Raw genomic sequence first — 26,547 nt, 5'->3', positions numbered from 1 at the left:
TGGGTCTTCATGCCTTGAAACATAGTGCAGACCAGATCAACCCAAATTCCCTCACTTAAAGAGAAATAACTGCTTGTAGCTCAAGTTGGGAGAAGGGTCAGGTCCAATCTGCCTCTGGTCAGAGTTTATTGGATACTGCCCCCAGATTAAAGGGCATATCTACAAGTTTATAAGGTATCCCAAATAGTGACGGGTGAAATGTTTTGCCAGGCATGGATTTGTGGCGAATTTCCATGTCCTATTGGCGGATTGTTTTGCAAAACGGATGAAAAAATTTGCTGTGGAAAAATTTTCCGCACATCCAAAAATTGTCGCAAGAAAAGTCGCACATCAAAAGAATAGTCGTGCATCCAAAAATTGTTGCAAGAATAGTTGCGGTCGTCAAAAGGATAGTCGCGCATCAAAAGAATACTCGTGTGTCAAAAATTTCTTGCAAGAATAGTCACACAGTCAAAAGAATAGTCGCGCATCCAAAAATTATCGCAAGAATAGTTGCGGTCATCAAAAGGATAGTCGTGCATCAAAAGAATAGTTGCTGGCATCAAAAGAATAGTCACAGGCATCAAAAGAAAAGTCGTGTGTCAAAAAAATTGTCGCAAGAATAGTCGCGCATCCAAAAATTGTTGCAAGAATAGTTGCGGACGTCAAAAGGATAGTCACGTGTCAAAAAATTGTCGCAACAATAGTCGCGGGCGTAAAAAGAATAGTCGCAGGCATCAAAAGAATAGTCGCGCATCCAAAAATTGTCACAAGAATAGTTGCGGTCATCAAAAGGATAGTCGTGCATCAAAAGAATAGTTGCTGGCATCAAAAGAATAGTCGTGTGTCAAAAAATTGATGCAAGAATAGTCACGGCGTCAAAAGAATAGTCGCGCATCCAAAAATTATCGCAAGAATAGTTACGGTCGTCAAAAGGATAGTCGTGCATTAAAAGAATAGTCGTGTGTCAAAAGAATAGTCGCGGGGGACAATTTTTTTATAGTCGTGGGCGTAAAAAGAATAGTCGCGGGCATCAAAAGAATAGTCGCGCATCCAAAAATTATCACAAGAATAGTTGTGGTCGTCAAAAGGATAGTCGCGCATCAAAAGAATTGTCGCAGGCATCAAAAGAATAGTCGTGTGTCAAAAAATTGTCGCAAGAATAGTCACGGCATCAAAAGAATAGTCGCGCATCCAAAAATTGTCACAAGAATAGTTGCGGGCATCAAAAGGATAGTCGCGTGTCAAAAAATTGTCGCAACAATAGTCGTGGGGGTAAAAAGAATAGTTGCGGGCATCAAAAGAATAGTCGCACATCCAAAAATTGTTGCAAGAATAGTTGCAGTCGTCAAAAGGGTAGTCGCAGGCATCAAAAGAATAGTTGTGTGTCAAAAAAATGTCGCAAGAATAGTCACGGCGTCAAAAGGATAGTCCCGCATCAAAAAAATTGTTTTGGGCATCAAAAGAATAGTCGTGCATCCAAAAATTGTCGCAAGAATAGTTGCGGTCGTCAAAAGGATAGTCGCGTATCAAAAGAATTGTCGCGGGCATGAAAAGAATAGTTGTGTGTCAAAAAATTGTCGCTAGAATAGTCGCGGGCGTCAAAAGGATAGTCGTGCGTCAAAAGAATAGTAACGGGCGTCAAAAGAATAGTCACGGGGGACAATTTTTTTCCCGCACAACATTTTCGCTGTTTCGCGAATCTTTAGAAAGATTCGCAAATTTTTTAACTTTTTGTCAACTTTTTTTGTCAACTTCTCAGTATATTCTACCCGCTGACCGTGAAACTCCTTCTCCTCACCTTCCCTACTCTGTATAATTCCCTCTCTGGGCGTGACTGGTTCCTATATTAACTTGTGTGGAGTCAGAGAAGGTTCCATTATCTGGTTATCACTAAGTCCAGGGTTCGAATCCCGACAGATAAGAACAGTAAATAAAGGTATAGCTTATCACATAAATTCCTCACTTTGCTAGATTTGCCTTAGGTGAAATTCTAACAGGAGTTCAGTGAGACTGACATTGTCTTTATTTATTTTCATTATTATACTATGCCTTCTCGTCTGCCTTAACGAGAGAATGAACCAATCCCCAGGGGACAGGGGAGAGCAGGACACAGAACAGGACTATTCAGATGTAGTAAAACCAAAAATTCTGAAACAGACTGAACACAAGCTAACTAATGAACAATGGGATGCTGGGATTATTTTTACCATTTGCTATTATTTTTATGATTTAGTATATATAGTATATAGTATAATTAGTGGTGCTTGCAAAGCATCACTTCTATTATCTCACAGGCTTATTATTATTCTTCCGTACAAAAGTTCGGCACGGAACTTGTCCCGCACCGTTTGTCATAGACCCATGAGTGAGGTGTCAAATCGTGCGGCCTATTCGGGAATGGGGTGCTATGTCTTTTCTAAGGGGTTGGCGGTTAATTGCCCCTGCAGGGGGCAATTAACTGGCCCAAAAATCCCATAGACTTAACATTGAGGCCAACTTTGACGGATTGTAGCGCAGAGAGGGAATTTTTTCGAAACGTGAAATTTACCACATTTGAAGAGGTTTGCAACCTGTGTCAGAAGATACCCCACAAAAGGGTATAAGTTTTACCCCGGGGCAAGAGAGGTCCCCAAATTTGCCCCATTGACTTATAATGGGGATTTTGGCAAATAACTAGTTTGTCGTAGACCCATGAATGAGGTGTCAAACCGTGCGGCCTATTCGGGAATGGGATGCTATGACTTTTCTGAGGTGTGGGTGGTTAATTGCCCCAGCAGGGGGCAATTATCCGCCCATAGACTTAACATTGAGACCAACTTTGAGTCCCGTACCGTTTGTCGTAGACCCATGCATGAGGTGTCAAACCGTGCGGCTTATTCGGGAATGGGGTGCTATGACCTTTCTGAGGGGTGGCCAGTTAATTGCCCAAGCAGGGGGCAATTAACCACCGTTTGTCGTAGACCCATGAATGAGGTGTCAAACCGTGCGGCTTATTCGGGAATGGGGTGCAATGACTTTTCTAGAGGGTGGGCGGTTAATTGCCCCAGCAGGGGGCAATTAACCAAACTGAAGGAAACATTGTAATATTGGGGCACGAATTTTGCCACGGCAAGCACCACTCACATTTTCTTCAGGAAATGTACCTCTCTAGTTAGCATTATTATTTATGAAAATGGTTTATTTAGATGAAGCAGGGTTTTACATATGAGCTTGTTATGCAATATATTCCTATAGAGCCCTACATTGTTTGGGGGTATAGTTTCCCTTTACACTCTAGAAATAAATATGGATTTATATAATGGATTTATATAATGACTGGATATTATGTAGCACTTATATTGTAGTGTCACCCACTGTGACCTACAGCACTTATATTTGCCTATTTGTGTCTGTTAGTTACCCCTCCCATATAGATTGTAAGCTCTACGGGGCAGGGACCTCCATCCTCTTGTGTCTTTGACTCTTACCCTCCCATATAGATTGTAAGCTCTACGGGGCAGGGACCTCCATCCTCTTGTGTCTTTGACTCTTACCCTCCCATATAGATTGTAAGCTCTACGGGGCAGGGACTTCCATCCTCTTGTGTCTTTGACTCTTACCCTCCCATATAGATTGTAAGCTCTACGGGGCAGGGACCTCCATCCTCTTGTGTCTTTGACTCTTACCCTCCCATATAGATTGTAAGCTCTACGGGGCAGGGACCTCCATCCTCTTGTGTCTTTGACTCTTACCCTCCCATATAGATTGTAAGCTCTACGGGGCAGGGACCTCCTTCCTCTTGTGTCTTTGACTCTTACCCTCCCATATAGATTGTAAGCTCTACGGGGCAGGGACCTCCATCCTCTTGTGTCTTTGACTCTTACCCTCCCATATAGATTGTAAGCTCTACGGGGCAGGGACCTCCATCCTCTTGTGTCTTTGACTCTTACCCTCCCATATAGATTGTAAGCTCTATGGGGCAGGGACCTCCATCCTCTTGTGTCTTTGACTCTTACCCTCCCATATAGATTGTAAGCTCTACGGGGCAGGGACCTCCATCCTCTTGTGTCTTTGACTCTTACCCTCCCATATAGATTGTAAGCTCTACGGGGCAGGGACCTCCATCCTCTTGTGCCTTTGACTCTTACCCTCCCATATAGATTGTAAGCTCTACGGGGAAGGGACCTCCTTCCTCTTGTGTCTTTAACTCTTACCCTCCCATATAGATTGTAAGCTCTATGGGGCAGGGACCTCCATCCTCTTGTGTCTTTGACTCTTACCCTCCCATATAGATTGTAAGCTCTATGGGGCAGGGACCTCCATCCTCTTGTGTCTTTGACTCTTACCCTCCCATATAGATTGTAAGCTCTACGGGGCAGGGACCTCCATCCTCTTGTGTCTTTGACTCTTACCCTCCCATATAGATTGTAAGCTCTATGGGGCAGGGACCTCCATCCTCTTGTGTCTTTGACTCTTACCCTCCCATATAGATTGTAAGCTCTACGGGGCAGGGACCTCCATCCTCTTGTGTCTTTGACTCTTACCCTCCCATATAGATTGTAAGCTCTACGGGGCAGGGACCTCCATCCTCTTCTGTCTTTGACTCTTACCCTCCCATATAGATTGTAAGCTCTATGGGGCAGGGACCTCCATCCTCTTGTGTCTTTGACTCTTACCCTCCCATATAGATTGTAAGCTCTATGGGGCAGGGACCTCCATCCTCTTGTGTCTTTGACTCTTACCCTCCCATATAGATTGTAAGCTCTACGGGGCAGGGACCTCCATCCTCTTGTGTCTTTGACTCTTACCCTCCCATATAGATTGTAAGCTCTATGGGGCAGGGACCTCCATCCTCTTGTGTCTTTGACTCTTACACTCCCATATAGATTGTAAGCTCTACGGGGCAGGGACCTCCATCCTCTTGTGTCTTTGACTCTTACCCTCCCATATAGATTGTAAGCTCTACGGGGCAGGGACCTCCATCCTCTTCTGTCTTTGACTCTTACCCTCCCATATAGATTGTAAGCTCTACGGGGCAGGGACCTCCATCCTCTTCTGTCTTTGACTCTTACCCTCCCATATAGATTGTAAGCTCTACGGGGCAGGGACCTCCATCCTCTTGTGTCTTTGACTCTTACCCTCCCATATAGATTGTAAGCTCTACGGGGCAGGGACCTCCATCCTCTTGTGTCTTTGACTCTTACCCTCCCATATAGATTGTAAGCTCTACGGGGCAGGGACCTCCATCCTCTTGTGTCTTTGACTCTTACCCTCCCATATAGATGGTAAGCTCTACGGGGCAGGGACCTCCATCCTCTTGTGTCTTTGTCTCTTACCCTCCCATATAGATTGTAAGCTCTACGGGGCAGGGACCTCCATCCTCTTGTGTCTTTGACTCTTAACTTATTGCAACTGTATCTTGTATTTATCTGTATTTATTGTTTTACTTTGTATTTATCTATTATTATCTTAATAACCCCGTTTGTATTAATGTATTCTACTGTACAGCGCTGCGTACATAAGTAGCACTTTATAAATAAAGATATACATACATACATGGGAGTAAAACATGTTAGAATCTCTTTCTGAAATCCATTTTTTCAAAAGACCAAAAAGATTTTTGTTATATATAATTGTGAAATTTGTCACAAGGAAAGCCATTTTCCTACTTTCCCAAGAGCCTTGGGCTCATAAAACATTCATTACAAAGTACAGTTTATAAATGGTGAAATTAATTATTTGCGATATACACAGTGTAAGAATGTATTTAAAAAAACTACACGGTAAAATCACGAAAGCGTCCATTTATTGTGTAATTACTGCATTAACAATTTACGCAATATTTAATAAGTGCTAATTAGCTGTGGTTTCTTCAAGTCTGGGTTTGTTGCGATGGTTTGAACTTATCCCAAAACGTTCTTTAATATTCTCTATTGAGTCACATTTAGGCATGTCTTTGTGCCCCAGCAATATTATTATTATTAACATTTATTTATAAAGCGCCAACATATCCCGCAGCGCTGTACAATAAGTGGGTTCCATACATTGGGCATACAGAGTAACATATAAAGCAATCAGTAACCGATACAGGAGGGGAAGGGAGCCCTGCCCAAAAGAGCTTACACTCTACATTATTATTATTATTATTATTATTAACATTTATTTATAAAGCGCCAACATACCCCGCAGCACTGTACAATAAGTGGGTTACATACATTGGACATACAGAGTAACATATAAAGCAATCAATAACCGATACAGGAGGGGAAGAGAGTCCTGCCCAAAAGAGCTTACACTCTACAAGAATACAAAGTGGTGTCAGTATTATTTATAGGGACATGCTTATATTGAGGACTATGGACAGTAAATGGGTTGAACCTTGTATCAGAATAACTATAATCCCATTCTGGAGTTTTGGAACCAATTTTTCCTGAAAAATTAATTATGGGTTTTTGTTCTGGATATACCTGTTCTACATTTTGCCCTCACTCACAGTGACTCAACAAAAGCCTGCTTCTTCCCAGGCCTCATTCAATGCCCCGACAGTCTATGATTATGAAGAGGAAGAAAAAAATATGATATACTGTATATTATTATTATATTATTTATACAATATAAAATTATATTGTATAAACAAGCTCATATGTAAAACTCTGCATCATCTAAATAAACTATTTTCATATAAATATACTTTATTAGTAGTATGTGCTATTGGGTAATCCTAAATAACACCTTCAAATCAGATAGATATTCCTTTTTTGTCTGGTTACTTGATCTATGAGCTGAATGTTGTATATATATCAGAGAGCAGCACAGCTTCATTGTAATCAGCTTGAAAAAGGAACTGAAATGTTCTGAAAGCTTGGTTCTCTTGTAGATTGTAAGCTCTTTTGGGCAGGGCTCCCTTCCCCTCCTGTATCGGTTACTGATTGCTTTATATGTTACTCCTTGTAGAGTGTAAGCTCTTTTGGGCAGGGCTCCCTTCCCCTCCTGTATCGGTTATTGGTTGCTTTATATGTTACTCCTTGTAGAGTGTAAGCTCTTTTGGGCAGGGCTCCCTTCCCCTCCTGTATCGGTTATTGGTTGCTTTATATGTTACTCCTTGTAGAGTGTAAGCTCTTTTGGGCAGGGCTCCCTTCACCTCTTGTATTGGTTACTGATTGCTTTATATGTTACTCTGTATGTCCAATGTATGGAACCCACTTATTGTACAGCGCTGCGGGATATATTGGCGCTTTATAAATAAATGTTAATAATAATAATAATAATGTAGAGTGTAAGCTCTTTTGGGCAGGGCTCCCTTCCCCTCCTGTATCGGTTACTGATTGCTTTATATGTTACTCTGTATGCCCAATGTATGTAACCCACTTATTGTACAGCGCTGCGGGATATGTTGGCGCTTTATAAATAAATGTTAATAATAATAATAATAATAATGTAGATTGTAAGCTCTTTTGGGCAGGGCTCTCTTCCCCTCCTGTATCGGTTATTGATTGCTTTATATGTTACTCTGTATGTCCAATGTATGTAACCCACTTATTGTACAGCGCTGCGGGATATGTTGGCGCTTTATAAATAAATGTTAATAATAATAATCTTAGTTAGCCAAAAAGGTATCCCCTTTATACCACTTTTGTTATTTTTTATTTCAAAAGGGGTTCCCAGTAAAATGATGCTAAAAAGCCACACAGGGTCACTAGGTTTCGTAAACCTTGTTTCTAGCTGTATTATATAATGGTAGAGAGAGATGTGTCAGTAGTTAGTGTGATTGTTTTAGAACATCTTTTGATCAAAAATAAAGTCCTTTTTGTATGTATGTATGTATATGTTTATTTATAAAGTGCTACTTATGTACGCAGCGCTGTACAGTAGAATTCATTAATACAAACAGGGGGTTATTAAGATAATAATAGATAAATACACAGTATTACATTAATACAGATACAGTGGAGGAAATAATTATTTGACCCCTCACTGATTTTGTAAGTTTGTCCAATGACAAAGAAATGAAAAGTCTCAGAACAGTATCATTTCAATGGTAGGTTTATTTTAACAGTGGCAGATAGCACATCAAAAGGAAAATCGAAAAAATAACTTTAAATAAAAGATAGCAACTGATTTGCATTTCATTGAGTGAAATAAGTTTTTGAACCCTCTAACAAAAAAAGACTTAATACTTAGTGGAAAAACCCTTGTTTGCAAGCACAGAGGTCAAACGTTTCTTGTAATTGATGAGCAAGTTTGCGCACATTTTAGTAGGAATGTTGGTCCCACTCCTCTTTGCAGATCATCTCTAAATCCCTAAGGTTTCTGTCTCTGTGCAACTCTGAGCTTGAGCTCCCTCCATAGGTTTTCTATTGGATTAAGGTCCGGAGACTGACTAGGCCACTCCATGACCTTAATGTGCTTCTTCTTGAGCCACTCCTTTGTTGCCTTTGCTGTATGTTTTGGGTCATTGTCGTGCTGGAACACCCATCCACGACCCATTTTCAGTTTCCTGGCAGAGGGAAGGAGGTTGTCGTTCAGGATTTCACGATACATGGCTCCGTCCATTTTCCCGTTAATGTGAATAAGTTGTCCTGTGCCCTTAGCAGAAAAACACCCCCAAAGCAAAATGTTTCCACCCCCATGCTTGACGGTGGGGACGGTGTTTTGGGGGTCATAGGCAGCATTTTTCTTCCTCCAAACACAGCGAGTTGAGTTAATGCCAAAGAGCTCTATTTTGGTCTCATCAGACCACAGCACCTTCTCCCAGTCACTCACAGAATCATTCAGGTGTTCATTGGCAAACTTCAGACGGGCCTGCACATGTGCCTTCTTGAGCAGGGGGACCTTGCGAGCCCTGCAGGATTTTAATCCATTGCGGTGTAATGTGTTTCCAATGGTTTTCTTGGTGACTGTGGTCCCTGCTAATTTGAGGTCATTAACTAACTTCTCCCGTGTAGTTCTAGGATGCTTTTTCACCTTTCTCAGAATCATTGACACCCCACGAGGTGAGATCTTGCGTGGAGCCCCAGAGCGAGGTCGATTGATGGTCATTTTGTGCTCCTTCCATTTTCGAACAATCGCACCAACAGTTGTCACCTTCTCTCCCAGCTTCTTGCTAATGGTTTTGTAGCCCATTCCAGCCTTGTGCAGGTCTACAATTTTGTCTCTGACATCCTTGGACAGCTCTTTGGTCTTTCCCATGCTGGAGAGTTTGGAGTCTGCTTGATTGATTGATTCTGTGGACAGGTGTCTTTTATACAGGTGACTAGTTAAGACAGGTGTCCTCAATGAGGTTGACTAATTGAGTAGAAGTGTCTAACCACTCTGTGGGAGCCAGAACTCTTAATGGTTGGTAGGGGTTCAAAAACTTATTTCACTCAATGAAATGCAAATCAGTTGCTATCTTTTATTTAAAGTTATTTTTTCGATTTTCCTTTTGATGTGCTATCTGCCACTGTTAAAATAAACCTACCATTGAAATGATACTGTTCTGAGACTTTTCATTTCTTTGTCATTGGACAAACTTACAAAATCAGTGAGGGGTCAAATAATTATTTCCTCCACTGTAACAATAAGTTAAGAGGATGGAGGTCCCTGCCCCATAGAGCTTACAATTTATATGGGAGGGTAAGAGTCAAAGGCACAAGAGGATGGGGGTCCCTGCCCCGTAGAGCTTACAGTCTATATGGGAGGGTAAGAGACAAAGACACAAGAGGATGGAGGTCCCTGCCCCGTAGAGCTTACAATCTATATGGGAGGGTAAGAGTCAAAGACACAAGAGGATGGAGGTCCCTGCCCCGTAGAGCTTACAATCTATATGGGAGGGTAAGAGTTAAAGACACAAGAGGATGGAGGTCCCTGCCCCGTAGAGCTTATAATCTATATGGGAGGGTAAGAGTCAAAGACACAAGAGGATGGAGGTCCCTGCCCCGTAGAGCTTACAATCTATATGGGAGGGTAAGAGTCAAAGACACAAGAGGATGGAGGTCCCTGCCCCGTAGAGCTTACAGTCTATATGGGAGGGTAAGAGACAAAGACACAAGAGGATGGAGGTCCCTGCCCCGTAGAGCTTACAATCTATATGGGAGGGTAAGAGTCAAAGACACAAGAGGATGGAGGTCCCTGCCCCGTAGAGCTTACAATCTATATGGGAGGGTAAGAGACAAAGACACAAGAGGATGGAGGTCCCTGCCCCGTAGAGCTTACAATCTATATGGGAGGGTAAGAGACAAAGACACAAGAGGATGGAGGTCCCTGCCCCGTAGAGCTTACAATCTATATGGGAGGGTAAGAGTCAAAGACACAAGAGGATGGAGGTCCCTGCCCCGTAGAGCTTACAATCTATATGGGAGGGTAAGAGTCAAAGACACAAGAGGATGGAGGTCCCTGCCCCGTATAGCTTACAATCTATATGGGAGGGTAAGAGTCAAAGGCACAAGAGGATGGAGGTCCCTGCCCTGTAGAGCTTACAATCTATATGGGAGGGTAAGAGTCAAAGACACAAGAGGATGGAGGTCCCTGCCCCATAGAGCTTACAATCTATATGGGAGGGTAAGAGTCAAAGACACAAGAGGATGGAGGTCCCTGCCCCATAGAGCTTACAATCTATATGGGAGGGTAAGAGTCAAAGACACAAGAGGATGGAGGTCCCTGCCCCGTAGAGCTTACAATCTATATGGGAGGGTAAGAGTCAAAGGCACAAGAGGATGGAGGTCCCTGCCCCGTAGAGCTTACAATCTATATGGGAGGGTAAGAGTTAAAGACACAAGAGGATGGAGGTCCCTGCCCCGTAGAGCTTACAATCTATATACTGTAGCACTGAAAACATTACATAGTTATGAAGAAAAGATAACAACATTTAATCTTGGAACCCACAGCAACCACTTAGAGCAGCAGTTCTCAACCTGTGGGCCGGGACCCCTTTGGGGGTAAAACCACAAGACTATCGGGAAACACATATTTCCGATGGGCTTAAGAATAATTTTATGGTTGGGGGTCACTACAACATAAGGAACTGTATTAGAGGTTTGTATTAGTCAACTTCCCAGTATGTTCTACCTGCTGATTGTTTCCTATCAGTTACTAGTCTGGGAAAACTCTTGTTCCTCGCCGTACCTGCCCTATAATTCCCTATGTAGCCGTGACTCAGCAGAAGCCGGTTCCTATATGAACTTGTATGGACAAGCTGTGCCCCGGCGGTGGGAAAAGGTTACGTTGGTTGGTTACCACAATCAGTGACTGTTTCACACTCAGTATATCCTACCTGCTGATTGTTTCAGTTAATAAACTTTCAGCACAGCTGCTTTGCATAGTTCTCTGCCTAATTGTGACTCAGCAGAAGCTGTTAGTATATTAACCTGCGCCAGCGAGCAGTCTCCCAGCAGTCGGAAAAGGTTCCAGAAATACAGACGCCGTCTCTCCATATTCTCCCAACAAGTGAGTGTTCTAGTTCTATTCACTTCTATTCCTGACTGAATGCTTATTGGTCTATTTCTCTCTATATTATCATGCTAAAATACAATATTAATTTCTCTTCTTTATGAAATGGTCTTTATACTTTATATGCCCATACCTTCTAGTTTGTGCCTGTATGTTACCCAACCACTTAGATTGTAAGCTCTACGGGGCAGGGACCATACGTGGTGCACTCTTACCTTCCAGTTTGTGCCTGTATGTTACCCAACCACTTAGATTGTAAGCTCTACGGGGCAGGGACCATACCTGGTGCCCTCTTACCTTCCAGTTTGTGCCTGTATGTTACCCAACCACTTAGACTGTAAGCTCTACGGGGCAGGGACCTCCTTCCTACTGTGTCTCATACCACATGGCACTTACTCCCTGTGTATTTATACTTATTTATTGTATTTATTATAACACTTGTCCTCCCTGTGTGTAATTGTGTTTATTGTAAGATTGTACAGCGCTGCGTACCCTTGTGGCACTTTATAAATAAAGTTATACATACATACAATGTGGATGTTCTTGCGCACCTTTGCCCACAGGGACTTGCCAAACCCATGTACAATTGCACATATTATTTTGCTTTTTGCACCCAGCCCCAATCCACAGTATTTATGTATATATCAGGCAAAGAATACCATACAGTGCTCAGCAGGTATTTTATATGTGTTCATTTTTGATAGTAGTTTGTTATGCAAAGGAAACGTCGGAGTAGATTCATGTTTACTAATAACTAATAATTACTAATAATGAAAAAATCTCATAGCAAATACAATTGTTACTATTCTTACCCATTTAATAAACGTCTGCTCATGTCTTTTCCTTAGTGCCTGACTACGCCTTGATCTATTTCCCCGTCAGAGGTAAGTACAGGTACAAACCTATGTATGTAGAAATAGTATTTAGTAATGATTTCCGGCTTTTAAATGACCCCAGTTGCCAAAAAGCTATTGCTTAATTTTGCAGGCGTTGCTGCTTTTCATTACTTGTGTTTCTATTCAGACCCCTTTCTTATTCATATTCCAGTCTCTCATTCAAAGCAGTGGCTGGTTGCTATGGTAATTTGGACCGTAGCAACCATATAGCTGCTGAAATTGCAAAGCTGCTACATAAATAGCTAACTAATTCAGAAAGAAAAATGAAAAAATTGCAAATTGTCTCAGAATTTTACTCTCTACGTTCAGTTAACTTTTAGTATGTTCTAGAATGGCCAATTTTAAGCAACTTTTCAGTTGGTCTTCATTAATTATTTCTTAAAGTTTTTGAATTATTTGCCTTCTTCAGACTCTTTCCAGCTTTCAAATGGGGGTCACTGACCCCCAGCGTCCAAAAATCTATTGCTCTTTGAGGCTGCAGTTTTATTGTCATTGTTACTTTTAATTACTTATCTTTCTATTCAGTCCCTCTGCTATTCATATTCCAGTCTCTCATTGCAACTCTACCTTAGCAAGTCCCTGGTTGCTAAGGCAATTTGTACCCTAGCAACCAGGGTCTGTCTGGGGGTGTGTGGGCCCCCTGCAAGGTGCCCCCGCCGGCAGCATCCCCCACACCCCCCCACTGATATTTTAGAATATCGTTATTGTTACTTTTAATTACTTATCTTTCTATTCAGATCCTCTCCTATTCATATTCCAGTCTCTCACTGCAACTCTACCTTAGCAAGTCCCTGGTTGCTAAGGCAATTTGTATCCTAGCAACCAGGGTCGGTCTGGGGGGTGCAGGCCCACCATGGGCCCCGCACCGCCCAAGGTGCCCCCACTGGCCATGGCCCCCCCCGCGCCCCCCCCCCGCCCCCCCACCCCGCGCCCCCTGGAGAGTTCCAAACTGGAGAGTTGCAGAACAAATAGTAAAATTATTTAAAAACCACAAATAAAAAATAAAGACCAACTGCAAATTGTTTTAGAATATCACTCGCTACATTATACTAAAAGTTAAGTTAAAGATAAATAACCCCCTATACAGTAAGGGGCACATTTACTAATCCAAGAACGTCCGAAAAGTGTCCGAATGCGTTTTTTCCGTAACGATCGGTATTTTTGTGATCGTTTTTGTCGCCGTTCAGACTTTTTTGCGAGTTGTCGCGACTTTTTCGCCGCCGTCGCGAAAAAACAGATTGGTTTTTCCGCTGTCTATGATTGCTCAATCCGAAAAAATCGTGACGGCGACGGAAAAATCGCGAAAAATATGAAAAAAATGCGACAACGACGAAAAAGTCGCAAGATTTTCGTTTCCAATCCGAATGTGCCCCTAAGTGTCACATAGCAACCGACAGTAGATGAGTAGATTTCCTACCTATACAGTTAATAGCAATTATTCCTTTAGGAAAGGCAGATACAATGCCTATAACTATTATTATTCCTGTGCTTCCGGCTGATCTGCTAATATTTTGTACAACTGCGCTACCTCTCAGGAAGGGCGGAAGCAATCAGGCTGCTGCTGGCAGATCAGGGCATCGACTGGGAAGAGGATGAAGTACAGATTGCAGATTGGGTTTCGGGAAAAGATGGCAGAAAGAAAGATGCGGTGAGTTTTTTTTAAAAAAATGTATTAAAACTGGGCGTTGTAAGCTAAATACAATTACATAAATATAATAGCTTTGCTTGGTACGTTATTATATTCCACATTTCAACTGTGCAGGTTGGGCGCCCAGCCCAGGAAAATTGCCTTGGGTACAGTTATTACTTGGCCCGGCTCCATAATACTTTGTGTCCCAACCTGTAGATTCCTCAGTTCCCTACAGGGTATGTAAACGTAGTAACATAGTAAGTTAGGCTGAAAAAAGAAGCACGTCCATCACGTTCAACCATAATGCCTATATATAACCTGCCTAACTACTAGTTGATCCAGAGGAAGGCAAAAAACCCATCTGTAGCCTCTCTAATTTGCCTCAGAGGGGAAAAAATTGCTTCCTGACTCCAAGATGGCAATCGGCCCAGTCCCTGGGGCAACTTGTACTAAGAGCTATCTCCCCTACCCCTGTATTCCCTCACTTGTACTGAGAGCTATCCCCCTACCCCTGTATTCCCTCACTTGTACTGAGAGCTATCCCCCCTACCCCTGTATTCCCTCACTTGTACTGAGAGCTATCTCCCCTACCCCTGTATTCCCTCACTTGTACTGAGAGCTATCCCCCCTACCCCTGTATTCCCTCACTTGTACTGAGAACTATCTCCCCTACCCCTGTATTCCCTCACTTGTACTGAGAGCTATCCCCCCTACCCCTGTATTCCCTCACTTGTACTGAGAGCTATCCCCCTACCCCTGTATTCCCTCACTTGTACTGAGAGCTATCTCCCATATCCCTGTATTCCCTCACTTGTACTGAGAGCTATCACCCATACCCCTGTATTCCCTCACTTGTACTGAGAGCTATCCCCCCTACCCCTGTATTCCCTCACTTGTACTGAGAGCTATCCCCCCTACCCCTGTATTCCCTCACTTGTACTGAGAGCTATCTCCCCTACCCCTGTATTCCCTCACTTGTACTGAGAGCTATCTCCCCTACCCCTGTATTCCCTCACTTGTACTGAGAGCTATCCCCCCTACCCCTGTATTCCCTCACTTGTACTGAGAGCTATCTCCCCTACCCCTGTATTCCCTCACTTGTACTGAGAGCTATCCCCCATACCCCTGTATTCCCTCACTTGTACTGAGAGCTATCCCCCTACCCCTGTATTCCCTCACTTGTACTGAGAGCTATCTCCCATACCCCTGTATTCCCTCACTTGTACTGAGAGCTATCTCCCATACCCCTGTATTCCCTCACTTGTACTGAGAGCTATCCCCCCTACCCCTGTATTCCCTCACTTGTACTGAGAGCTATCCCCCCTACCCCTGTATTCCCTCACTTGTACTGAGAGCTATCTCCCATACCCCTGTATTCCCTCACTTGTACTGAGAGCTATCCCCCCTACCCCTGTATTCCCTCACTTGTACTGAGAGCTATCTCCCTACCCCTGTATTCCCTCACTTGTACTGAGAGCTATCCCCCCTACCCCTGTATTCCCTCACTTGTACTGAGAGCTATCTCCCCTACCCCTGTATTCCCTCACTTGTACTGAGAGCTATCCCCCCTACCCCTGTATTCCCTCACTTGTACTGAGAGCTATCCCCCCTACCCCTGTATTCCCTCACTTGTACTGAGAGCTATCCCCCATACCCCTGTATTCCCTCACTTGTACTGAGAGCTATCCCCCCTACCCCTGTATTCCCTCACTTGTACTGAGAGCTATCTCCCCTACCCCTGTATTCCCTCACTTGTACTGAGAGCTATCCCCCCTACCCCTGTATTCCCTCACTTGTACTGAGAGCTATCCCCCCTACCCCTGTATTCCCTCACTTGTACTAAGAGCTATCCCTCCTACCCCTGTATTCCCTCACTTGTACTGAGAGCTATCTCCCCTACCCCTGTATTCCCTCACTTGTACTGAGAGCTATCCCCCCTACCCCTGTATTCCCTCACTTGTACTGAGAGCTATCCCCCCTACCCCTGTATTCCCTCACTTGTACTAAGAGCTATCCCCCATAACCCTGTATTCCCTCACTTGCTAAGAATCCATCCAGCCCCTTCTTAAAGCTATATAATGTATCACGACTGATTTGGGGAGGGAATTCCAGAACCTCACAGCTCTCACTGTAAAAAATCCTTTCCGAATGTTTAAATGGAACCTCCCTTCTTCTAAACGGAGTGGGTGCCCTCGTGCCCGTTGGAAGGCCCTACTGGTAAATAAAACATTAGAGAGGTTATTATATGATCCCCTTATATATTTATACATAGTTATCATGTCACCTCTTAAGCGCCTCTTCCCCAGCGTAAACAGACCCAACTTGGCCAGTCTTTCCCCATAACTGAGACTTCCCATACCCTTTACCAGCTTAGTTGCCCTTCTCTGGACCCTCTCTGGAGACCAGAACTGATGGGGCCTTACCAGCCACAAAAAATTATTAATTAGTGACCAGCCTCTTTGGAATCTTTCCATACCTGCTAGTCCTGTAGTTCAATGGTTAGCAGTAAGGCTGTAGCACCCCCTTAATCACTTGGGATTCCTTCTCCTCCTCTAACCCACTTAGACCCCTCCCTCAGGAACTGACTTTGGCGCTTGGCTTACTGAACATGCTCAGTTCTTCTCAACTCAGGTTACTAAACACGCCCTCCAGTCTAGCAGCCAATGAAGAGTTAGCACTGCTGGTTTCCATAGAAACACTGCTCTAGCTGTGCCCATTGCTGCTGAAACATGTTTTTTTCTCCTAACCTCCTGTCCTGAGCTCAGCTTTACCATTACAGTGCTCAATCCAAGCAGGACTTTTTATCAAAGTAAGTCCTGCCTGTGTAAGCCCGTAGTTTTGATTGCATGAACTTTACAGTGCACTTGAACTGTTTTTCTGATGTAAACGTCACTGAAGATGTGCGAGAGGGAAATTATCGAAATGGTGAAAGCTGCTATTTTTTTTAAGGATAATGTGATGGTGCTGGTGAATGAAGGGTATATATTCTGTACAAATGGCATGGTTTGGGTGGGGGAGATGTGCCCATCTTACTGTATATACATGGTAGGAACATGTAGGACAGGGCTCCCCAAACTCTCTTAAGGTGGCCATACACGTAAAGATCTGCTGGCCTGGGGAGGTCACCAAGCGAGCCACCTACGATTGGGTGATATCCGGGGAATTTAGGCTAATTCGGTTATCAAATTAAAACGACTGTAATTGGCGCAGTTGGTTCGGGGACCTGCCCGATCGATATCTGGCTGATTTTAGGCCAGAAATCGGTCGGGCAGGCCAGTTGTTGTGGCCCCTACATGGGCCGATAAGCTGCCGAATCCGTCTAAGGGACCGATATCGGCAGGTATAATCGGCCCATGTATGTAAAAAGACTTGGGGAGCAACACAAGCACCATAAAAGTTCATGGAGGAGCCAAATAAGGGCTGTGATAGGGTGCATAGAGGCCCCTAATAGCCAATCAGCTTACAGGGGCTTTATTTGGTAGGAAATCTTGTTTTTATTCAGCCAAAACTTGCCCCCAAGTCAGGAATTCAAAAATAACTCCTTGGTTTGGGGGCACTGAGAGCAACATCCAAGGGGTTGGGGAGCAACATGATTCCCTGAGCCACTGGTTGGGGATCACTGATTTAGGGTTTACATGTCGTCATACTGGGATTTTTGTTTTATTGTTGACATAATATTTATAAGACAATTGCAGAGAAACTGACAATGACACTACTGTATAAATGGGGGGGCAATAGACCCAGGGATGTAGGGGTCGTAGAAATTTCATATTCCAGTAACTACACGTAAACCACAAAAATACTTGAATCAGGATTTTTTTTATTTCTTTTATTCGAAAATTGATAAACTGCCCCTCACAAGAGTTGACCAGGAGAGAGTTTATGCCTATTGATGCAATGAAGTTGGGAAAATGTACAAATTGCTTTGTCTTAACTTCCTTGTAACAGGGAACAGGGCTTATTTCTGTACATGGTAGAAAAATATACCTGCATCATTTGGATTAAATTTGATTTATTTGATTTATTTCTCTTTTTTTGTAGGTTTTTGGTCAGCTGCCCGGGTTTCGGGATGGAGATTTTGTCCTGTATCAGAGCAATAGTATTCTTAGGTATCTGGGTAATAAACATGGTGAGTATGTTCCCTTCAGTACTAGAACTACTTTACATTAAATATTAGGGGGATTGGAATACTCTTTTTTTATGAAAATCAGTTTTTTTAGTTAAATTTACAATTCATGTTCATGAATATTTTGAAAAACTCCTGAAAATTCAATAGAAAAATTCAGCAGTTAAACACGAACAAGCTTCTCTAGGGGGGAGATTTACTAATCCACGAACAGTCCGAAGGCGTCCGAATGCGCTTTTTCGTAATGATCAGTATTTTTTTGCGACTTTTTCGTCGCCATCGCAACTTTTTTGCATGTTCCACGACTTTTTCGAATATTTTCCGCGACTTTTTCGCTGCCGTTGCGAGAAAATCGGAGAGATTTTTCTGCCGCTGACAATCGCTCAATATGAAAAAATTGCGACGGCAACGAAACAGACGCACAAAATACGATAACGTTGCGACGGCGACGGAAAAGGCGCGACAAATACGAAAAAATTGCGGCGGCGACGAAAAAGTCGCAAAATTTTCGTTTCCAATACGATTTTTTTTCCCTTTCGGGATTCGGATTCGTGGATAAGTAAATCTCCCCCCAAGAGTCAATGGGAGGTACCTGTATACAGTATATTCATAATCTGACCAATTGAAAATTGTCAGTTTCAAAAATTTGTGTCAATTCAAATGTTTTCCAAAACTAGGAAAATCTGATAATTCAAATGTTTCTAAATTTACCCCCCCAAAATGGTATGTTTATGTGTTTATATGGTTTTCAAGGATTGCCAGGCTCAGCAAGTTGAGTCCCTTTACAACCAAATGCCTTTTGTGAAGTTATTGGGTATGAAATGTAATGAACATCAAAAAGTTTCAACCAAATCTTGTAAGTTACAACCCAAAGTAGTAAAAAGGCATTTTACTTTTTAAATGGGTAATCAATAAATGCAACCTACTGATGCAGGGTCGGACTGGGGGGGTGTAGGGACCACAGGGGCTACTGCCCAAGGGGTTTGGCACTCCCCAAGGTTCCCCCGCTGGGCGCGTCCCCTGCACCCTCCTAGGTGCCCCCACCACACCCCCACAGGGGCCTCCACCACCCTCCTGACATCCTCCCCTGAGTGAAAAGTGTCAGGGGTGGGACACCAGCGACCGGGGGGAGTGCACACACCCCCCAAGGTGCCCCCACTGCGTTACATACCCTGACATTCACCCCTAACCCCCTGCAGGGGCCCCCACCCGACATCCTCCCCTAAGCATGCATAAGTGAAACGCGTCAGAGGAGGACACCGGTGGCCGGGGGAGCGACAACAAGCATCGGGTCTGGGCCGATGGGGCCCACCGGCTTTTTCCCATTTTTTTCAGTGGCCCAGTCCAATCCTGTACTGATGGGTTGCTAGATTGGGTGCAACTACATGACTTTTTACCTTTCCCCAGTTACTGTAACGGTTTCAGATTATGGGGAAGGTTAAATCTTTGGTTACCCATTACCATTTACTAATGCTATTAGTTTACTAAGGTTACTTTAGTTACACAGATGTCAAAGTTCTTCACAAATAGGGCAAAGTGAGGGGGGAAAAAACATTGGTGTTGGACCACTGGAATATTTGGGTTGATATTCAATATTTCAATTAATGATAACTGAGCATTATAATCTCAAACTATAAACTACAAACTATAAATCTTCCAAGTTGAGTTTGAACTGTTAATTGTTGCTGTAATTTGAATTCAATGGCTGGATAAAGGACTGTATAATTGACACAGCGGGTCCACATTGCTAGTGAATTTTTGTTTCACCTTGCCTTATGGCAAAAACCCCTTTACATTTCCTTCCCTTTCACTTTTATAATTTGGTGCGAAAACCAAAGCTGAAATGTATCCGACTACTGCACAGAATGTAAAAATAATTATCTACTATGGACTTTATATAATGGATAACTCTGCATGGGGTGTTTTTGCAGGACTGGATGGGAGCGATGCTCATGAAAGAGCTGTCGTAGACATGGTGAATAGCGGAGTGGAAGATCTGAGACAGAAATATGGGCGTTTTCTCTATTTTGAATATGTAAGTATGGGAGTATTGGGACTGCTGAAGGTATAACATTGTCTAATGTTGCGTATTTTGCACCATATTATCAGAAAATCAGCAGAACCTGTAATAATTGTTTGTGCCGAAACCAAATAATGAATATTTTGTTTTACTACTATACGATGTCTATCAACCTTTATCTGCTGCCTGCAAAGATTTTATCAAATGTTCCGAAATGTTGTTTCATTGACTGCATTTGACTAAGACTCAGGGCAACGGCACTTCGTTTGGTATTTATCCAGGCCTGGATTTGTGGCGAGGCCACATAGGCCCGGGCCTAGGGCGGCACGATTTTAGGGGCGGCATGCCACCCCCCTGCAACGAAATTTTAACATTTAATGGCCATACGGAGCAATGGGGACTTCTCCCCACTGCTCTGTATAGAAGTTTAAATGGCCGCGTATGCACACTTGCGTCGGCACAGCGCGGCACGGCAGGGAGGTTTGTTTGCACATGCGCACCGGGAAGGAGGGGGTGCGAATGGGGGGGCGGCCTCGGGGCGGGTAGATTTGAAATCCGGCGCTGTATTTATCCCACAATGTTGCTCAAACCATAGTGAAATATAAATGGAAATCAACAAAATTAGAATAAACTTGATTTTACCTGAATTTTGACAGTACGCCACCCACCTCCCAACCAAATTTTTCCATTCAATTTATTCTAGTTTTTTATGGACTGAGAAAAAAAAAATGTGAAAACTGAAATTCGAAAATTATTTTTTTTTGTGATCTTTATTAATAAGTAATCAACTCTATAATCTGTGTTCCTTCTAACCATATGCGAGATCTCTCTCACATTGCCAATGACCGGCCTAGAGGAAACAAACACTTCTGGTTGGTTACATAAATAGACCTATGGTGGAGGGCTACACATGCTCAGTAGTGATGAGCGAATCTGTTCCGTTTCGCTTCGCCGAAAAATTTGCGAATCTTTCAAAAGATCCGCGAAACGGCGAAAAATTAGCGAAACGGCGAAAATGTTGTGCAACAAAAAAATTGTCGCCCGCGGCTATTGTTTCGTCGCCCGCGGCTATTGGTTTGTTGCACAGCTATTGTTTCGTCGCCCGCGGCTATTGTTTCGTCGCCCGCGGCTATTGTTTCGTCGCCTGCGGCTATTGTTTTGTCGCACGGCTATTGTTTTGTCGCACGGCTATTGTTTTGTCGCACGGCTATTGTTTTGTCGCACGGCTATTGTTTTGTCGCACGGCTATTGTTTTGTCGCACGCTGCTATTGTTTCGTCGCCCGCGACTATTGTTTTGTCGCACGGCTATTATTTTGTCACGCAGCTATTGTTTCGTCGCCCGCGGCTATTGTTTTGTTGCACGGCTATTGTTTTGTCGCACAGCTATTGTTTTGTCGCACGGCTATTGTTTTGTCGCACGCTGCTATTGTTTCGTCGCCCGCGACTATTGTTTTGTCACACGGCTATTATTTTGTCGCGCAGCTACTGTTTCGTCGCCCGCGGCTATTGTTTTGTCGCACGGCTATTGTTTCGTCGCACGTGGCTATTATTTTGTCGCGCAGCTATTGTTTCGTCGCCTGCGACTATTGTTTTGTCGCACAGCTACTGTTTCGTCGCACGTGGCTATTGTTTCGTCACCCGCGACTATTCTTTTTTGACGCCGGCGACAATTTTTGGACGTGCGACGAATTTTTCCACAGTGAAATTTTTCATCCGTTTTGCGAAACAATCCGCCAATGGTGAAACATGGAAATTCACCACGAATCCATGCCTGGTGAAACTTTTCGCCCATCACTAATGCTCAGTAGAGAAGAAATCGTTGACATCAGCACTGATATGTAGCGATGAGTGAATTTTTTCGCCAGGCATGGATTGGCAGTGAATTTCCACATTTCACCATTGGCAAATTGTTTTGTGAAACTTTTGTGGAAATTTGCCAAAATGTGGCGCACATCAACAAAAAGTTGCGGTCACGGCAAAATGGGTGACAAAAAATTACATGGGCGGCAAAAAATTAGCGCACCCGACAGATTCGCTCATCGCTACTGATATGTGCATTAAGGTGACATGGTACAGTATATGCAGGCAAGGAAAGATGACATATAGGGGCCGATTCACTAAAGGTCAATAATGCTTATTGCATGCTTTTTTGCGTTAAAAAGCATACGGTAAATAAGTACCGATTCACATGCGTTAAGACGTATATCGCATGCACAAATAACGCACCGCATTATTTACCTTGCATTGCGTTAATTAGCGAATAGAAATAGTACTAACGCATGATTGACAAACACATATGAAGCATCAAACGCACAAAATATCAATTTAATCTAAGCGAATATTAACCCCTACTTGGGGCAGGCGGTAATTATAGAAAAGTACAGTTAATGAGCTTTTGGCAACACAATAAGGACTTTGCAGTGGGATTTATTCAAGTCTGTGTTGGCCCCAGAGTGATTCAGCCGCCAGTTTGCAGGGAAATGGGCATTTTCAGAACAGTAGTTTTACAAAAGTAATGGTGCGCTAATATAGCACCCTCATTTTATCGACCTTTAGTGAATCGGCCCCATAGAATCCAAGATAGTGGCTGCACAAAATGAAGTTCACTCAGGCTATTAGCAGTAGGTGTCAAGAACTAGAGAAACAACATAAACCACTAGGGGGCACTGGTTCTTAAACAGCTGGAGAATCAAGGAGAAGGCATGGTTCTGTATATCACTGCTTGGTGCCAGGTCAGTGCCAACTGCCCATCCATAGAGTAGGGAAAAGCTACGTATGTAAAAGTATGTATGTATGTATGTATGTATATGTTTATTTATAAAGTGCTGCTTATGTACGCAGCGCTGTACAGTAGAATTCATTAATACAAACAGGGGGTTATTAAGATAATAATAGATAAATACACAGTATAACAATAAATACAGATAAATACAAGATACAGTTGCAATAAGTTAAGAGTCAAAGACACAAGAGGATGGAGGTCCCTGCCCCGTAGAGCTTACAATCTATATGGGAGGGTAAGAGACAAAGACACAAGAGGATGGAGGTCCCTGCCCCGTAGAGCTTACAATCTATATGGGAGGGTAAGAGTTAAAGACACAAGAGGAAGGAGGTCCCTGCCCCGTAGAGCTTACAATCTATATGGGAGGGTAAGAGACAAAGACACAAGAGGATGGAGGTCCCTGCCCCGTAGAGCTTACAATCTATATGGGAGGGTAAGAGTCAAAGACACAAGAGGATGGAGGTCCCTGCCCCGTAGAGCTTACAATCTATATGGGAGGGTAAGAGACAAAGACACAAGAGGATGGAGGTCCCTGCCCCGTAGAGCTTACAGTCTATATGGGAGGGTAAGAGTTAAAGACACAAGAGGATGGAGGTCCCTGCCCCGTAGAGCTTACAATCTATATGGGAGGGTAAGAGTCAAAGACACAAGAGGATGGAGGTCCCTGCCCCGTAGAGCTTACAATCTATATGGGAGGGTAAGAGACAAAGACACAAGAGGATGGAGGTCCCTGCCCCGTAGAGCTTACAATCTATATGGGAGGGTAAGAGTCAAAGACACAAGAGGATGGAGGTCCCTGCCCCGTAGAGCTTACAATCTATATACTATGAAGTAGCTTTGTCCTATTTTGGAAGGGATGAGGGCAGTAAATGTATTTGGACACAGTTGTGCAAAATACTTGGAATTTAAGTTGTTTTGTTTTCCACAGGAAACGGGTAAAGACAAATATCTTGAGACTCTCCCTGCGCAACTGGATCTGTTTGAGAGGATCCTTTCAAAAAATGCTAATGGATCTGCATTCATTGTGGGGAATAAGGTACTTATCATTTGAACGTACAATATTTTTAGCAGGAATGTGAAATAGTGATGAGCGAATCTGTTCTTTCAAAAGATCCGCGAACGGTGAAAATGTCGTGCGACAAAAAAAATTGTCGCCCGCGGCTATTATTTTGTCGCGTGGCTATTGTTTCGCTGCCCGCGGCTATTATTTTGTCGCGTGGCTATTGTTTTGTCGCCCGTGGCTATTATTTTGTCGCGTGGCTATTGTTTCGCTGCCCGCGGCTATTATTTTGTCGCGTGGCTATTGTTTTGTCGCCCGCGGCTATTATTTTGTCGCGTGGCTATTGTTTCGCTGCCCGCGGCTATTATTTTGTCGCGTGGCTATTGTTTCGTTGCCCACGGCTATTATTTGGTCACGTGGCTATTGTTTCGTCGCCCGCGGCTATTATTTTGTCACGCAGCTATTATTTTGTCGCCTGCGACTATTCTTTTTTGACGCTGGCGACAATTTTTGGACGTGCAGCGAATTTTTCCGCGAATCCATGCCTGGCGAAACTTTTCGCCCATCACTAATGTGAAATGGTATAGCAGACAAAAATAAGAAAACATGATTAAACCTAGGCCCACCCCTGCACAATTACAGTTGAAGGGGAACTAAACCCTAAAAATGAATATGGCCAAAAATGCCAAATTGTATATATTGTACTTACTGCCCCAGCCCAACGTTTCAGCATCTCTATAACAGCAGTGATCCAGGACTTTATAGTTGGAACGTGTCAGTGGCACTGCACATGCTCAGTGGGCAGCTGTTGAGAAGCTGAGCTTAGGGGTCGTCGCTAATTATCAGGCAGAAAGTGAGGCTTGTCTGTCATATAAACTGATGCTACAGGGCTGATTTAATGCAACCCCAGCATTAAGGAGTCCTGCTTAGCGAAGGGGTTGAACTTTGCCACATAATAAAAGCTTTTTCACAAAATTTTCTTCTGTCTACAGATATCGTATGCGGATTATAACCTGCTAGATACCCTCCATTGTCACATTGATTTGTCCCCAACGTGCCTTTCTAACTACCCCTTGCTCTCTGCTTATGTGGAAAGACTTGTCTCTCGACCAAAACTCGCCAAGTACCTAAACTCTGACGTCTGCAAGAGGCGGCCTATTACCCCTAAGCACAAATGAAAAATGTTATTTATCCATTCATTTACTGTAATGTCTCAGCTTCTCGTAGTAGCTCCAGCATCGAAATCTGCATTAGGGATAATTACATGAAAATAAATACCATTTATATAAGAATAAATACTTTGTTTGTTGTTTTTCAAGGTAAAACAGGTAAATATACAGTAAATGTACAGTATATATACCAATTACCGTATATACTCGAGTATAAGCCGAGGCACCTAATTTTACCTAAGAAAACTGGAAAGGCTAATAAAGAGTTAATCCCAAGCTGCAGGCATACCTTCAGTTGTCTCAATAGTGCCCTTAAGTCTCCCCATATTTCACTCCTTCAGATGATCAGAAGCCAAACAGAAAGAAAAAACGCTGAGCTGTGCAAAGAAAGTTCCCATAATGCCTCACTCCTGCACCAAGACCATTATATATTAATTTTCCACAAAATACAGCGTCTACACAATTCATCTCTTACTACAAATAAGTAAAAGAACAAAGAAAAAGGAAAAAGGATGGAAGGGGGAAAGAAGGAAAAACAAGAAAAATCCAAGTCCGGCTTGGGACTCCTCCAGTTACATGGGAGTAGGAGAAACAATAGGTTAGCTGAAAGCAGTTCTAATGTGTAGCGCTGGCTGAAAGCTCAGACTCAGGCACACTTTACTGCTGTGCTGCAAGTTGGAGTGATATCCCCCCCTCCTCACCCCCAGCAGCCGATCAGCAGAACGATGGGAAGGGAGCAAGATAGCAGCTCCCAGTAGGTATCAGAATAGCACTCAATAGTAAGAAGTCCAAGTCCGGCTTGGGACTCCTCCAGTTACATGGGAGTAGGAGAAACAATAGGTTAGCTGAAAGCAGTTCTAATGTGTAGCGCTGGCTCCTTCTGAAAGCTCAGACTCAGGCACACTTTACTGCTGCGCTGCAAGATGGAGTGATATTCCCCCCCCCTCACCCCCAGCAGCCAATCAGCAGAACAATGGGAAGGGAGCAAGATAGCAGCTCCCAGTAGGTATCAGAATAGCACTCAATAGTAAGAAATCCAAGTCCGGCTTGGGACTCCTCCAGTTACATGGGAGTAGGAGAAACAATAGGTTAGCTGGAAGCAGTTCTAATGTGTAGCGCTGGCTCCTTCTGAAAGCTCAGACTCAGGCACACTTTACTGCTGCGCTGCAAGTTGGAGTGATATTCCCCCCCCTCACCCCCAGCAGCCGATCAGCAGAACAATGGGAAGGGAGCAAGATAGCAGCTCCCAGTAGGTATCAGAATAGCACTCAATAGTAAGAAGTCCAAGTCCGGCTTGGGACTCCTCCAGTTACATGGGAGTAGGAGAAACAATAGGTTAGCTGAAAGCAGTTCTAATGTGTAGCCCTGGCTCCTTCTGAAAGCTCAGACTCAGGCACACTTTACTGCTGCGCTGCAAGATGGAGTGATATTCCCCCCCCCTCACCCCCAGCAGCCAATCAGCAGAACAATGGGAAGGGAGCAAGATAGCAGCTCCCAGTAGGTATCAGAATAGCACTCAATAGTAAGAAATCCAA

The 26,547-nt window shown here is 43.5% G+C and overlaps 1 protein-coding gene across 1 annotated transcript; it reads left to right on the top strand.

Annotated features, from left to right (window-relative positions):
- The first annotated feature begins 11,205 nt into the window (after positions 1-11,205).
- On the top strand, positions 11,206-25,139 carry LOC101730710 (glutathione S-transferase P 1). The gene is made up of 7 exons (XM_004917570.4): positions 11,206-11,385; positions 12,237-12,272; positions 13,820-13,932; positions 17,956-18,043; positions 19,972-20,075; positions 23,772-23,879; positions 24,836-25,139. Coding segments are annotated over exons 1-7 (636 nt in total). The 5' UTR covers positions 11,206-11,384; the 3' UTR covers positions 25,022-25,139.
- The last annotated feature ends 1,408 nt before the right edge of the window (positions 25,140-26,547 follow it).

This window comes from Xenopus tropicalis, chromosome 8 (genome assembly GCF_000004195.4).
Source record: "Xenopus tropicalis strain Nigerian chromosome 8, UCB_Xtro_10.0, whole genome shotgun sequence".
In the NCBI taxonomy this organism is placed as follows: Eukaryota; Metazoa; Chordata; class Amphibia; order Anura; family Pipidae; genus Xenopus; species Xenopus tropicalis.
Note: the sequence above shows the minus strand (reverse complement) of the source record. Positions and strands in the feature narration are given on the sequence as shown.

Coding starts and splice junctions, on each gene's coding strand:
- LOC101730710 (XM_004917570.4), top strand. Junction 13,933..17,955: donor ATGGCAGAAAGAAAGATGCG/GTGAGTTTTTTT, acceptor CTTTTTTTGTAG/GTTTTTGGTCAGCTGCCCGG. Junction 18,044..19,971: donor GTATCTGGGTAATAAACATG/GTGAGTATGTTC, acceptor GTGTTTTTGCAG/GACTGGATGGGAGCGATGCT.